At 35.6% G+C, this 13,655-nt stretch overlaps 1 protein-coding gene across 1 annotated transcript in view; it reads right to left on the reverse strand.

Moving 5' to 3' along the window:
• Window positions 1-13,655, reverse strand: part of LOC118733129 (tachykinin-like peptides receptor 86C) — a gene marked incomplete at its 3' end in the record, with an annotated part of 215,040 nt that overhangs the window by 46,961 nt on the left and 154,424 nt on the right. Inside the window, 2 exon segments of the mRNA XM_036462373.1 lie at window positions 10,755-11,015; window positions 11,080-11,166. Coding sequence (XP_036318266.1) covers window positions 10,755-11,015; window positions 11,080-11,166 — 348 coding nt within the window.

A 13,655-nucleotide genomic window follows, 5' to 3' on the forward strand; every position in this document is an offset into this window, starting at 1 on the left:
CAACGTCCATGGCTCAGCGTTACACACACGCAGAGAAGGGTGGGTAGGCTCCACCCGACAGGACGGTTCTTCTGCTGTTCTTTCAAACTTTCTTTCTTTTCTTCTCGATCTCTACATTCAAACCTATCCTACTTATGTCCCGAACACAGGCATGAGTAAACTTGCTTATGTGTGCTGTAGGTAAGGGCTGTGGAGATAACCCCCCCACCGACGATCTTGGCCTGGGCTTGCTAGCATGCCTGTTTGCCACAGCTCCTTACCCCGACAACCGGCAGACATAACAACCTCCAAAGATGGAGTTTTTTATGAATAGAAATAGTTTCTTAGGGCCGGATTCACAGTGCTTAGTTAAACGACTGTTAACTTAACCACCAACAAGAGTTTAACTTTCAATTTATATTCAGAGTCCATTAGCGCACACAAGGGGTGGGTTTTGTGGTTCAAACCCCCCCTAAAGCTAATAACTTCAAATACAATCTGTATCTTAAAGCTAAGAATCCAGCTCTCAAGGAAATTATAAGAAATATTTATTATAATTTCTGTTGCTTGAAAAAGCGCTTTGTTTTTGCTGTAAATTTTCATGAGGGAATAAATATACGAGCATTTTTTTTCTTTAGAGCTGCAAACTGATTTAATAAAATTTCTTTTCTATTTCTCGTCCGTCGTTTTATATGAATTTTTTGTTTTTCTTGATAGTTCAGTTAATTTTTTCGGTATTTGAAATATTAAAAAAATTTAGCAATCGTGAAAAATCACCATCTCTATCGAAAACCAGAAATCGAAAAAATGAACATAGAAGTGCAAAAATTCATGGAATCAATAAATTTATTTTTACTGACTCTTTTTTAAAATTTTTTGCTAGGTACTTTTGAAAGTTGAGCGCATCTTGAGTTTATAGAACTTTTTATTAAACAAGTAGTTTTTAAGGAAAGAACACAACCGACTTCAATTCTCATATTCAAATTTAGGGGTACCGTTAATTTCTTCATGATCCAATCATCGGATCTCTAAAACAAATTACGGGACGAACCTTGAGGTCCTATCTTTCTAACAAAAAAAGGATTATTGAAAACGGTTCTCGTGGTCCAAAGTTATGTATTCCGGCGAGATGATAACCTCCCTTTTTTTTGAAGTCGGTTAAAAGCGTTTGAGTTCTGTTTATCTGTAAATAAAGTGCAATTTATGAATTTTAAAACGTTTATTTATTTATTACATACTGTATATAAAACTTGCATAAATGTATTTTAAAGAGGGTATTATCTGAAGCAAATTTTCAGTATTTTCCGGTGATATATCTTCAGAAATATAAAACCCCCCTAAAATATATTCCTGGGTGCGCCCCTGTCAGAGTCACATAGTTAACTATGGAAATTCATATCGCCTTTAAAATTTGAAATTCGTTCCACAAAAAAAAATTAGTTTCACAAGAGTTTAACTATGGGGGCATGCTGGTTTAAACTTTTGTTAACTGAGTGTTGTGAATATGAAAATCAATAGTTAAACTCTTATCAGTGGTTAACTACGGAGTGTGAATTTGGCCCTTAAAGAACTTTTTGAAAAAAGTCCCCTCAGATGAAAAAACAGATTAGTCTTAAAAAATCTGCATAAAATATTTAAAAATCTTTTCAACGAAATCGTAATAACGATATTTTTGATGCTGTTTTTTTACTTCTTTCAAAGATTGATTTACGAAAAACTTAAATTACTGGGCCAAAACTATTCTGCTTTAGACTTATGGGATCTCGGTAGAAAGGTATTTTCCCACTGTTTGTATTTATGTGGAAAAAAGTCATTCGTGCCCCAATTTTTTATTTATTTTTTTCAAATACTAACACATCTTAATTCAACTTTGAGTGATGTTGGTTCATCCTACCTTTCTCTTTCATTCTGTGAGTGAGCTTATTAGCAAAGAAATAAAAAGAGCGAGAAAGTACCTTTCCAATCATACCTCACAAGTCTAAATCGGAAGAGTTTAGGTTCATTTATTCAAGTTTTTCTTATACCAATCTTTGAAAAAAGTTAAAAAAAAAACAGTATCAAAAATCTCATCATTACGATTCCGTTGAAATTTTTTTATTTGTTTCTTTAATTTCTATGCAAATTTTTTAAGCTTAAACCGTTTTGTCAATTGATTTAAAAAAATCCTTTAAGAAACTATTTTTATTCATAAAAAACTCCTTTTTTTGAGGTATTTTCAAATCGGTCCAGCTCACTTAAATCTTAATATTTTTCCGAAATATTTTTTTTGGTGGACGTCTTAACATATACATACATAATAGATTTTATAATTCCAATGGAAAAACAGTACAGATTTTTTTTTGTTTGGGGAGTGATGCAGTCTAATGAACATACATAGAAGTAAAATATAAATAAATTTAAGCAACACATACATAACAAAACCTAAGTCATACACATTTCAATTTCAGCGTCCGCGTCTTTGGTATCCATCTTTACGCTATCACGACAAAATCATACATGAGCCGCTCAACTTCTGTGGCAAACGACAGCGAGCATGTTGGCGAGCATGCTCGCATTCATGTTCGACGTGTGTGGCCACTATTACTTAGCCGAGTGTGTATACCAGTGGTGCCCACGCACGATTGAGAGAAATAGAGATTGCGCCAATCGCGGTACCGCTAATCCGCTCTTTGTGGTTTTTACAGAATCAGCTGTGTGCGTGACGTCCTCTTGGTGCAATTGTTGATTGTGAGCATAAGAAAAAACCAAATAACAATTTTAATCTTTGTGCGTTAATATTTCTGCGTGGTTTTAAACAATTATTGAGACATTACAAAGCAAAATGAAGTGTGCCGTGGCAAAGTGTAATTTTTTCGTTTCCTACGGATGCAAATCTGGCGAAAAAGTGGAGGCAGATCTGCCGGCGAGGAGATGCATTAAACACCAAATCGTCCATGTCCATGTCCATGAAGCACTTTACTAGGGAAGATATTGAAAATAATACACAATTCGGAATGGATAACATATTGTGTATTTTCATACTAATTGCATTTGTTATTGTTTTTTTTTAAATTCCTTAATAATACTAATAATAGATTGGCGCTTACACATATGTTAGTGTTTGGCCGAGCTTCTCCTCCGCCTTGTGGCTTGCGCCTTGATGTTGTCACACAAAGCGGAGAGACCTACAGTTCTACGCCGACTCCGAACGGCGATTGTATTTTTATGAGAAGCTGTTTTTCATGGCAGAAATACACTTGGAGGTTTGCCATTGCCTGCCGAGAGACGACCGCTTGTAAATTCCTTAGGTTTTGCAAAACTTCGTATTTTAAAACGTGATGCGGTGCCTACCATTTACGAAGATTATACTGTAGCTAAGTTTTTATAGCCGTTGCGAGTGATACTGTTGATGCAAATAAGTCTGATGAAAGTGTGAAGCCACACTCATGCATCCTCAAGGAAATGGTACAAAAGTCATCAAATAAAAGCTGTGGAGTTTATAGTGGTTGGCTACCGTCCAAAAATATAAATATGCACTCTGCGTGGCTTTTTACAATGGTGAGTCCAAATATTCACTTTGCTGCACACCTTCCTTTTGGTCTACATGAAATTGCAAACACTGTTAGTACATCCATTTTTTCATGTGCTAAAAATTGGACTTACCTAAAGGGCTACATGTCCAAAATTATTGCTACGTGTTCCTATTTAATCAATCTTTGTATATTTATTGATTCATGCAAAATTGGGTCATGCAATATTAAATTTAAAACATTTTACTGCATTGTTTACATATTTTTATATGCGTTTTGGCATTTCTCTCTCTCAATTGCACCAAGATGACGTCACGCAAAAATTACGCTCAAAAATCCTCTCTCATTGGCGCAATCTTGTATTCTATCATTCTTGGTGTGGTGATAGATACAAGATTGCGCCGATCAGAGAGGATTTTTGAGAATAACTTTTGGGGGGCATCACACTGGTGCAATTGCGAGAGAGAAATGCCAAAACGTGAGCAAGAATGGAAGAAGAAGAACAAATGTTGCAAGGAAAACGTAAACAAGTTGCACAAGTGCGACGTCATGCAAACAACGATTCTGTCAAATTCGTTAAGAGAGGAATAGCGGTCCGAGATCGACGCAACCTTTGTATTCTCTCAATCGTGGGTGCACACGGTCTCCGGGAGCTACTCGGCTTTCACATACAAGTCGTGTGTGCGCAGCTACCGACTTAGCGCGAGCTGTTTTGCTGAGTACACACATACAGATACAAAAGTATTGCGCTTGTATTGGGAGATCTGCCAACGCTGTGCACCACTGGTGTATACAGACAGCTACCCCTGTAGGGAAACGAACTAGTGCGGAACTGGTTCGGTTCTAGTGCGTTTGGAACCATGACTAGTACGCGTTAATTCTCTTTTGCATGCTAGCGACTGGCGAATTTAACATTGCGATGTCCTAGGAAGTGTCAATTGACCCCCGTTGCATCCCTTTGGCTCTAGTTCCGAACCAGTTCTAAATTCGACAGATAAAATCTAGTTCGTTTTGCATCGCTTTTTCTATAGTTCCGAACCTGTTCCAAATTCGACAGATGAGATCTAGTTCGTTCTGCATCCCCTTTTATTTAGTTCCAAACAAGTTCCTAATTCGATAGATGATATCTAGTTCGATCTGCATCCATTTTTTATAGTTCCCAACCTGTTATAAATTCCTCACCTTAGATCTACATTTCTAATCATGCTTGTCGAAACATTTCCCTGTTATATTAAATACGATCGGTTGAAGAAAGGACAATACCATCACAAATGTTTAAACGCATTTATTAAAAATTTATAAACCAAATTAGTAGTAGTAGTAGTATTAAACTTAAGTAGTATGTAAAAAACAAAAGTGCGTTCTGCTTAAAAGTAAAAATATTAGTTCCCTTTGTCGTACTTGTCTAAATTTAAGCATATTGATTTTTAAGTAAATTCAGTTCCTTTTAAGCTTATATGTATGTATATGAAGTACTTCGAAAGTTTTTGTCATACTTAACTTAAATAAGATATACAGTCAGTCAATAAAGTTTAGGTACAGCGAAGATTTTACAATACCGGTAACTATTTTTTAAATATTTTATTTTTCCCTAATTTTTTATAAAAATATGGTTAATTCTACACCAAAAACCCCAAAAATCAGAGTTCCAAACCTTATGCGAAATTAAAGAAAACTGCAAATTTCCATCCAAATATTGCAATTTACGCTCTTTAGAAAGAAGTTAAGTACGCAGTTCTTTGGCCCATTCAATTTTAGTATAACAAAGTGCACGTTTGAGGTAGCTAGCAGTTACCACTGATATTTAGCAATTTTTTCTTTTTTGTTGTTTGGTAAGTCCTAGCTTCCTCATACTTGCACTTCATGATACTAAAATTGAATGGGCTAAAAAACTGCAAGCTCAACTTTTTTCTAGATAGCGTAAATAGAAAGTGAATTATTTTAATGAAATTTTACTGAATTTTCTTAAATTTTGCGCAAGGCTTGGGACTCTGATTTTTGGGGATTTCTTTGTAGAATTGACCATTTTTTATAAAATTGCCGAATTTTTATAATTACCGAAAACTAAACTATTTAAAAAATAGTTGCCCGTATTGTAAAAAATTCGTTGTACCTAAACTTTATTGACTGACTGTATTAAGGTAGCTGTGCTGGATTACATAAAAAAAAATTAATTTGTTTTTTCTTGAAAAAAAGGTAGCTCTGGTCGCTTGAATTTTTAAATAAATTTAGTGAGAAAGTGGTAATTATTTTGATAATTTTTTTTTTAAATGCCTCTTTTTCTGCAACTGCATTGCCTTTCTCAATTGTCCTTCAGGATTTTGGTCTTTGTTTATGGAATCACGAAGTATAATGATTCTTAAAAACTATACCAGCGTGAGTACAAACGTATCCTTTTGAGAGGTAGCCGCACCCTTATAAAAGGAATAAGACCCAAACTTTTCAGGTCAAAATTTCAGTAGGTTGCGTCTGTATGGCCTTTTCAATTTTATAAATTATCATTATTTTTAAGTGGAAAAATAAAACTCAAAATTAATGACAATCTTTGCGCTAAAAAAATAATATCATAAAATAGTCATTATTTGTAATCCCAAAAATAAAAATCAAATAATAATTATTTCCGTTTGAGCGAAAAAATAAAAATCAATAATAATTCATAAAATAATGATTAAATGCTGATTTAAATTATTTTACTCATAATGATTACCTTCCCTGCTTTTAAAATTTAAAATAAAATAGTTTAGTGAAAGTACCACATTTCACTGCTTTTGGACTGGTGTGGAACTAGTTACTATCGGACTGGTTCGCTTTTGGCGAAAAAGAACTAGTACTGAACTAGAAATCTGGTTCACTAGTTCGTGTTTTCCATATAGGGACTCGTCTCAACACGGCGAGCGAGCAACACGCAGCAGGTTCGCTCGTCTAAGAGGAGCCCGTGCAAACAAGCGCTCGTTTGCCGAGAAAGCCCAATAATGACAGAATACAAGATTGCGGCCATTGGAAATGATTTTTGAGTGTAATTTTTGCTGACGTCATCTTGGTGCAATTGCGAGTGAGAGATGCCAAAACGCATAGGAAAAAATGTAAACAATGTGTAAGAATGTGTTAATATCAATATTACTTAAATGGTCCAATTTTGCAGGAATTAATAAATATGCAAAGTTTAATTAAATAGGAACACGTAGCAATTATTTTGGGCATGTAGTTCTTTAGGTATGTACAATTTTCAGCGCATGCCGGATGTTGGAAAAATGCATGAAGTTTTCCTGCTACGCACCGATACATATTATAGGTCTTCACACCGAAGCTTGGTACTCGGTGTTCGGAAATTTTTTCCTCTGTATTTTGTTTGTGTAACATTGTGTGAGAATTACCGGATACAGAGTTACCGAATACCGAGCTCGGTGTGAAGACCCATGTTGTTTCTTACGTTTTATTTGATATCGAAACATATAAAAGATTGTTATTATTGTTTAATACGTTTGAAAAAAAACGACCTCTGGTTACGGTTCAAACGTCACGTCAGCTAGGGGAATGGATAACATTGGATGGTGTCCAAACGGTAAATTTTTTGTTGCTGATGATGTGCGCATGTTTATATGTATAAATACATACTACATTATTTTGTTGCAATCCTACCTATATATCCCCAACATAAACATACATATGACGCGTAGCCGCGAATAACATTGGAAAACTCCCGCTTCGGAAATGGGCAGATTGTAGTTAGCGTAAACGAACATAGCGACACGAGTGTTAAGAAGCCTGCGAAAAGCATAGAAAAAATTTCTCGGGCTCGAACTATCCTGTCTTTTAAGTTAGAACCAAAAATACATACCCACAAAATTTCATTGAAGTTCGTTAAGCGATTTCGCAGATTAGAGTAAACCAGAGGTGCCCAAACTTTATTTTTCTCGCAGACCCCTTTCAAAAAGTTACTGATTTCGGTGGACCCCCTGGTGATACATTTGTAAATATTCCCAAAGCTCGTGAAAAAATTAAATGTGAAGATTAGATATAACTATGGAAATTTGCATCGCGGGAGAATTCAAAAACTAAACTCGAGAGAGGCCAAAAGAAAACCAAAATAGTGTCTTGTGTTCTATTTATAAAAACTTGTATCGCCCAGTTGTCGAAAATCGACATCTTTTTTCATACACTTTTGAATTTTACCTATCACCAATACTAACTCTCTTATGTGAATTACTATTTTGAAGTCCACCAGCATAATTTATAGCGAATTTACAGGAAAACTTAAAATCGAATTATGAACGTTAATACCGGATTGATTAATGCTAATTTTACCAAGTCTCATCCTCATTAGCTTTTGAAAATAGACCGAAAAAGGAACCTCGATTTTCATTTATAAAAAATATGCATATGTATTTGTAAGTATAGATGAGATGTTCATATGCTGCTCTGTAAAATTTCAGGACGTTAGCATAAGCGGTTCCAGGGAAAAGCGATAGGAGAATTTCAGTTTGTATGGGAGGTGCCACGCCCCCTTTCCCAAAATCTACCACTTTTCGGTATTTACAATCTATGCATCTCTGCTAAGTTTTAGTTCCGCAGCATAATTAGTTTTATAGATATAGTGGTTTTCACATTTGAGTCTATATGTCAAGTGCCACGCCCCCTATGTATCGGGATTAATATTTCTGGATTAGAAGAAGTTATATCCTTTAAATCGGTGTATCGCAAAATTTTTTTTGTGGCGTATTTATGTACAGATAATGTCATTACACACTTTCAGATTTTAAAAAATAGAGCTCGTAAATCTATCAAAATACTCTCCCGCTCCTCAGAGTTATATTTATTTTTTAAGAGCACTCCGAACCCCAGCGTTATGTACATTATCCTCGACATAAACTCATCAAATATTCGGCTCCCTCATGACTTTGTACGTGTAGTATTTGTTTTACTTGTGTTGATATCATCGTTTTTTATTTTTATAACTCCGAGTTTTAAAGTAAGGAGAAAAATATTTATCACTTTTTTAAAACACAAAACTTAAAACACCAAAACGGCTAAGCTTTTTACGCCATACTTTTAATTCAGACACTTACAATAGAGAAAATAACGAGTCTAGAAAGATTGGTGACAAACAACCAAGCCAGCAAGAAGCATAAAAAGTGTTCCACCGTCTCATCCTCTTCAAGGCAAGATGGGCAAATGGACTTGTCATTTACGCCTATCACAGTCAGGTGCTTGTGCCACGTGAAGTGACACGTGAAGTGACCAGTCAGCAGTCCAGCAAGTTGTCTTCAGTGTCGTTTACTCAGTGAGAGCAAAAACTTAGATAGACCTTCCGAGATTGACGGTAAAATGAGTTTTGCTCACCTGCATTCCCTCGATGCCTCACAGTCATCGCTGAGCGAAGTATTCACCCAGTTACTGATAATGGCTTAGATGGCCGAAGGTGGGAGCGCTAAAAATGGTTGATGTCCGAATACTGCCTGGTCTGAGCCAACTCTGGCCAAATGGTCAGATGTCTCACAACCAGGTACTCCTGAGTGACCTGGCACCCAGAGTAAAGCAACCTCGTGATGTTCACCATCATATTTTAGTCGAGAATTGCATTGCCGGACTAGTTTGTACTTCACATATATAGAGGGCTGGTCAATGCCTTAAGTGCAGCTTGGTTGTCACTGCAGACACGTAAACTCCTTCCCCTCCATCTGTATTCCACCACGTAGTTCATGGTTTTGAGGATTGCAATTACCTCAGCCAGGAAGACCGAAGCATATTCCCCTATAGAGAAGGGAAGCTTATCCCCATTAACTTCGAAAAATACCCCAGATCATGACCCAGAGTCAGTTTTGGAGCCATCAGTTAAGATTCGACAATGTGCGAGTCCAGTCTCAGTGATGGAATTAAACCAGCATTCAGTCTCAGGGAACTCAACACTGGAATCTCTTCAACAAAAGTTATGGTAAATCGCTGCCGCCAGCAATTTCCGCCGCGCCCTACTCTGTTTTATACCAACATCCGGTCTTTTTAGTCTGCCGGTGGCCTTTAAGGCTTCCCCACGTATGAAAACACAAAGTAATGGTAAGTTCAGCAGTGCGTCAAGAGCACTATGCACTACTCAAAAAAACTCAAGTTAAATAAAGAAGCTATCAAGCAACCATTTTGGTTCTTTACTATCGACTTACAGCTCATGGTCCCTCATATTTTTATTCACGCCAACGTAGAGCCCTGTCGAGTCTCCCGTGGATTCCTGGGGGGTCCACCTGGACCACTTTGGAAATCACTGGCGTAAACGAACACAGTGACACGGGATTTTTATATATTAAGATTAGTGACCACAAATCACAAAATAAGGTTTTACAATAAAATGTAGACTCTTGATTACAAATGTGTGTTTTTTGGATCGGGTAATCCATTCGGACACAATAGCCCGAAATCATTGGGCAGTTAACTAAACCGTACCCAGTTTAATCGTTATTTGGTTTTCCTCAATCAACAATTGCACCAGGATGACGTCACACACTCAGCTGATTCTGTCAAATTCGCAAAGAGCTGATTAGCGGTACCGCATGTCCATGATGCAATTATACAAGGTGTTTGAGGCTGGCAGCTTCTCGCTCTAATTTCGCCAATTGACTGCCTTAGGTGAAACAGTGGTACTTCTTTAACAATTCTTTGCCTAATAATATAGTTGAATATTTTTTATTTTTTCTTAGTACATTTTGTTTTCCTAAAAAGGTATTTTATCTTATTTTATTTCATTTCATTACAAATATACTATAAAAAAAAAATATATTTTGTTTAGAGGAAAATATGAAATTTTATATTTCCCCCCAAACGGGGATTAATTTCTTCCCGTGTTTCTTCGTATACTACTCAGCTAAGGCAGTATCAAATCGAGCTGTAACAACCGATACCACCTTGTATTATTGCATCATGGAGCAAGCCAAACTTCTCGTGCCTCGCCTCATTGCCGCTACGAGTACGAGCTGCGAGCGCCTGGTTGCCTGCGGGGCATTGAGTAGGAGTTTGCTCGCTCGCTCGCTCGAACTCCGAGTTTTTGCGTACCCTTATTATACCCTTGTGAACAATGCGCTTGGGTATACAAATTAATATTTTTGGTGCAATTTTCAAACGCAATAACACGAAAACTAGAGCCAAACCAGAAAAACGCTAAGATCAATGAAATCAGGCTATTCGAGTAACATATATTTACCAGATATGAACCATCAATGTAGAAATTTTCCAATAACACTGTATGTATAATAAGTTAAATAAAAACGTTGATTGTGTTACCTTTTGTTCATCCAATAATAAATTATTGGATTTACCATAGCGTTCGACATAGCCAGCCAGTAGAATCCTAAGTACATGTGCTGAACATACTTGGTAGAAGTTACATCGTTGTTGTGGTATGCATAGATGAAGAACATATGATATGGAAACCAGCAAATAGCAAATATTGAAACAATGGCAATAAACATTCGGACTACTTTACGCTTCGATCTCATTGATTCCATTTGGCGATCAGTATTTTCTCCAATGGAACGGCTTCCCCTAAAATTATAACATATTTAAAGTGATTGAGAAGTTTAAAAAGTGTTATGAGCGTTTTAAATACCAGAGAACGCGACCCATTAGGGTGTAACATATAAGCATAACAACCATAGGAAAACCATATGTGAGGATGAGCAGAATAATGTTGTAACTGCATGTAAAAATATTTGATTCAGAATTCAAGATTAAGTATAAGCAATTTCAAAAACATGCATATGTTTGTGTATACATATGTGTGTTAAGCTAGCCACAAACTACAAAAATGTGCGCAAACTTGCCAAAATGGTATTTTGTAACTTCAAATAAATATGAGATCTCGTTAAAAACACTTAAATTACGGTAAATCCAAGTTTTTAGGACAAAATGTTAAAAAGGTGAATTAAAAAATACACTATCACTTTCTTAATTTTTTTGTATTGTCTTTAACGATGAAATTAATTATACTGCCGGTTTTTTAGCCTCGCATACCTGCAGGAGTTCAAGGCATTAGTATTTTTGTGTGCAAGCCAGGGACGCCAACTAATTTTATATTTTTCCCCGTTGGTCACTGTGAAATTCCCCGATTTTCGGTCAAATTCCATTAAAACAAAATGTTTAGTTCAATTGCTTGAAATTATTAACGAATGTAGGTACATACAATATTTAAATGTTAAATCTAATTTCTCATAAAAATATACTTATTTTATTGTATAACATACGCCATATAAGTCAATGTTTAAAATTTTGGGCAAAACTTACAAAAATTCAACAAATTAAAAAAAAATTTTAATCAAAATTTTCAACTTTTTACTCGGAATTCCTAGAAGCTAATTTAATTTTGGTATAATAATTTGCACGTTTGAAGTGGCTAAAAGTTACCGTTGATTTTTTATAACTTTTTTGCTGGGGCCTTTCGCTCACTTGAATTTAAATACAGATGATAAAGAAAATACCATGCTTTATATATTAATAAATGAATAAATAATTGCATTATTTAATATATATGTATATACATACAAATGAACATAAGTAAGATTTAAAACAGCAACCTTGAGCAAATACATACTTCATTTAAAATTTCGAACTAGTTCGTTCGATCAATTCAATAACCTAGGGCATTGAACTAATTAGCTCGGGAGCTTCCCAACTCTATTGACAAGGCGAATTTGGCGAATGCTGAAATCAATGTTTTTATAGTGTTGCTAACGCGACTATAAAATAAAATTTTACAAAAAGTATTATGCACTCTAGGTAAGTTCTTTAAAATTAAATAGCCGAAATTCCCCTCAAAAGGCAGCTCATTCCCCGATTCCGCGCAACGAGTAAAATTAGCCGCAAATTGGGGAATTCCCCGAAAGTTGGCATCGCTGGTGCAAACCCCTCACGGTGGGTCTGAAGTATTTTTAAATGGGGCATAAATACCACAAAGGAACTAGCAACGTGATATCAATTTCCAATGTTTTAGAAGCAATTTCCCATAAAAACCAAAATCGCCTCTAGGTAACTTTTTGAAATGCAGTAAAATCCGTTTATAATGGACTCCGCGAGACCGCGTCAAATTGTCCACTATTACCAAGTGTCCATTTCATCAGAATATAAAATTTTAAATCTCAAAAAGCGTTTTATTTATTAATGAAATGATGTACATGTATAAATACAAAATTGTGTACTTTCCATGTACGTAAAAGCCGGTTTTTCCCTCGACATTTTTCTTAAACGTAGAACAAAACGTAGATCAAAAACCAACGAACCGTCGCTCACAGTCAACCGCAGAAGCTGATTTTGAAAGATTTCGGTGAACCAATGAACTTTGTTTATGTATTATAGACATTTTCTGTTGCAGAGACTTGCATCTCTTTACTGAATTCCGGGAATTACCGAACTTTGTTAATTGCAGACCTTTTTTCTTCAATATTGCCATGACACCTCCTGTTATAGTCAGCGTTGCCGCGAGCTTGGAAAAAAGTATCAGTTGCAAAGCATAAAAAGTATCAAAAGCAAACACAACTTTTGCTTTCTAAACTTTTATTTGAAAAACAAATAATAAATAAAATTTTATATTTAAATCCATAGTTATAAAAAAATTTAAATTGCTCTAACAAAAACAGATTGCTTATTTGCATAACGAAAAACAAACGTATAGGGCCCCTAAACCACACAAAATCATTGCGCAATATTGTGGAAATTACTACACAATAATTGCGCTAACCTTGTTTTGGAGAAACGTTGCTCAAGTAAATATGTGCAAAAATATGCGTTGTATATTTTGATAGCTTCAGCTTTTTTTTCTCTTATCCATATTTTACAGCACGATCTGGACACCAAAATGTCCAAACTAGACTAAATAAAATTATAGCTTAAAAAACTAAAACCTCGCTATTAAAATTTCCATTCGTACTGTCATCAGGTTACTTTAAGAATGGAAGTTTAAAGCAATTCTCATTCGTACTGTCATCGGGTATGTAACTTGAGAATGGAAATCGCTGCATCTTTTAGGCGTATCAATATTACATAGTTACATCCCGAGTTAATAAAAGCGAGGTAAAAAATGCGCAGTTATCGCCATTCGCAACTCAAATTACACAGGCCGACAAAATAAGACCGATCTCCTTATCCACAAACCAGACTATACTTTCCCGAAGGTTTTCGGTGCGCTGAATT

This window comes from Rhagoletis pomonella, unplaced genomic scaffold (assembly GCF_013731165.1).
Source record: "Rhagoletis pomonella isolate Grant_MI unplaced genomic scaffold, Rhpom_1.0 Rhpom_scaffold_00001, whole genome shotgun sequence".
Lineage (NCBI taxonomy): Eukaryota > Metazoa > Arthropoda > Insecta > Diptera > Tephritidae > Rhagoletis > Rhagoletis pomonella.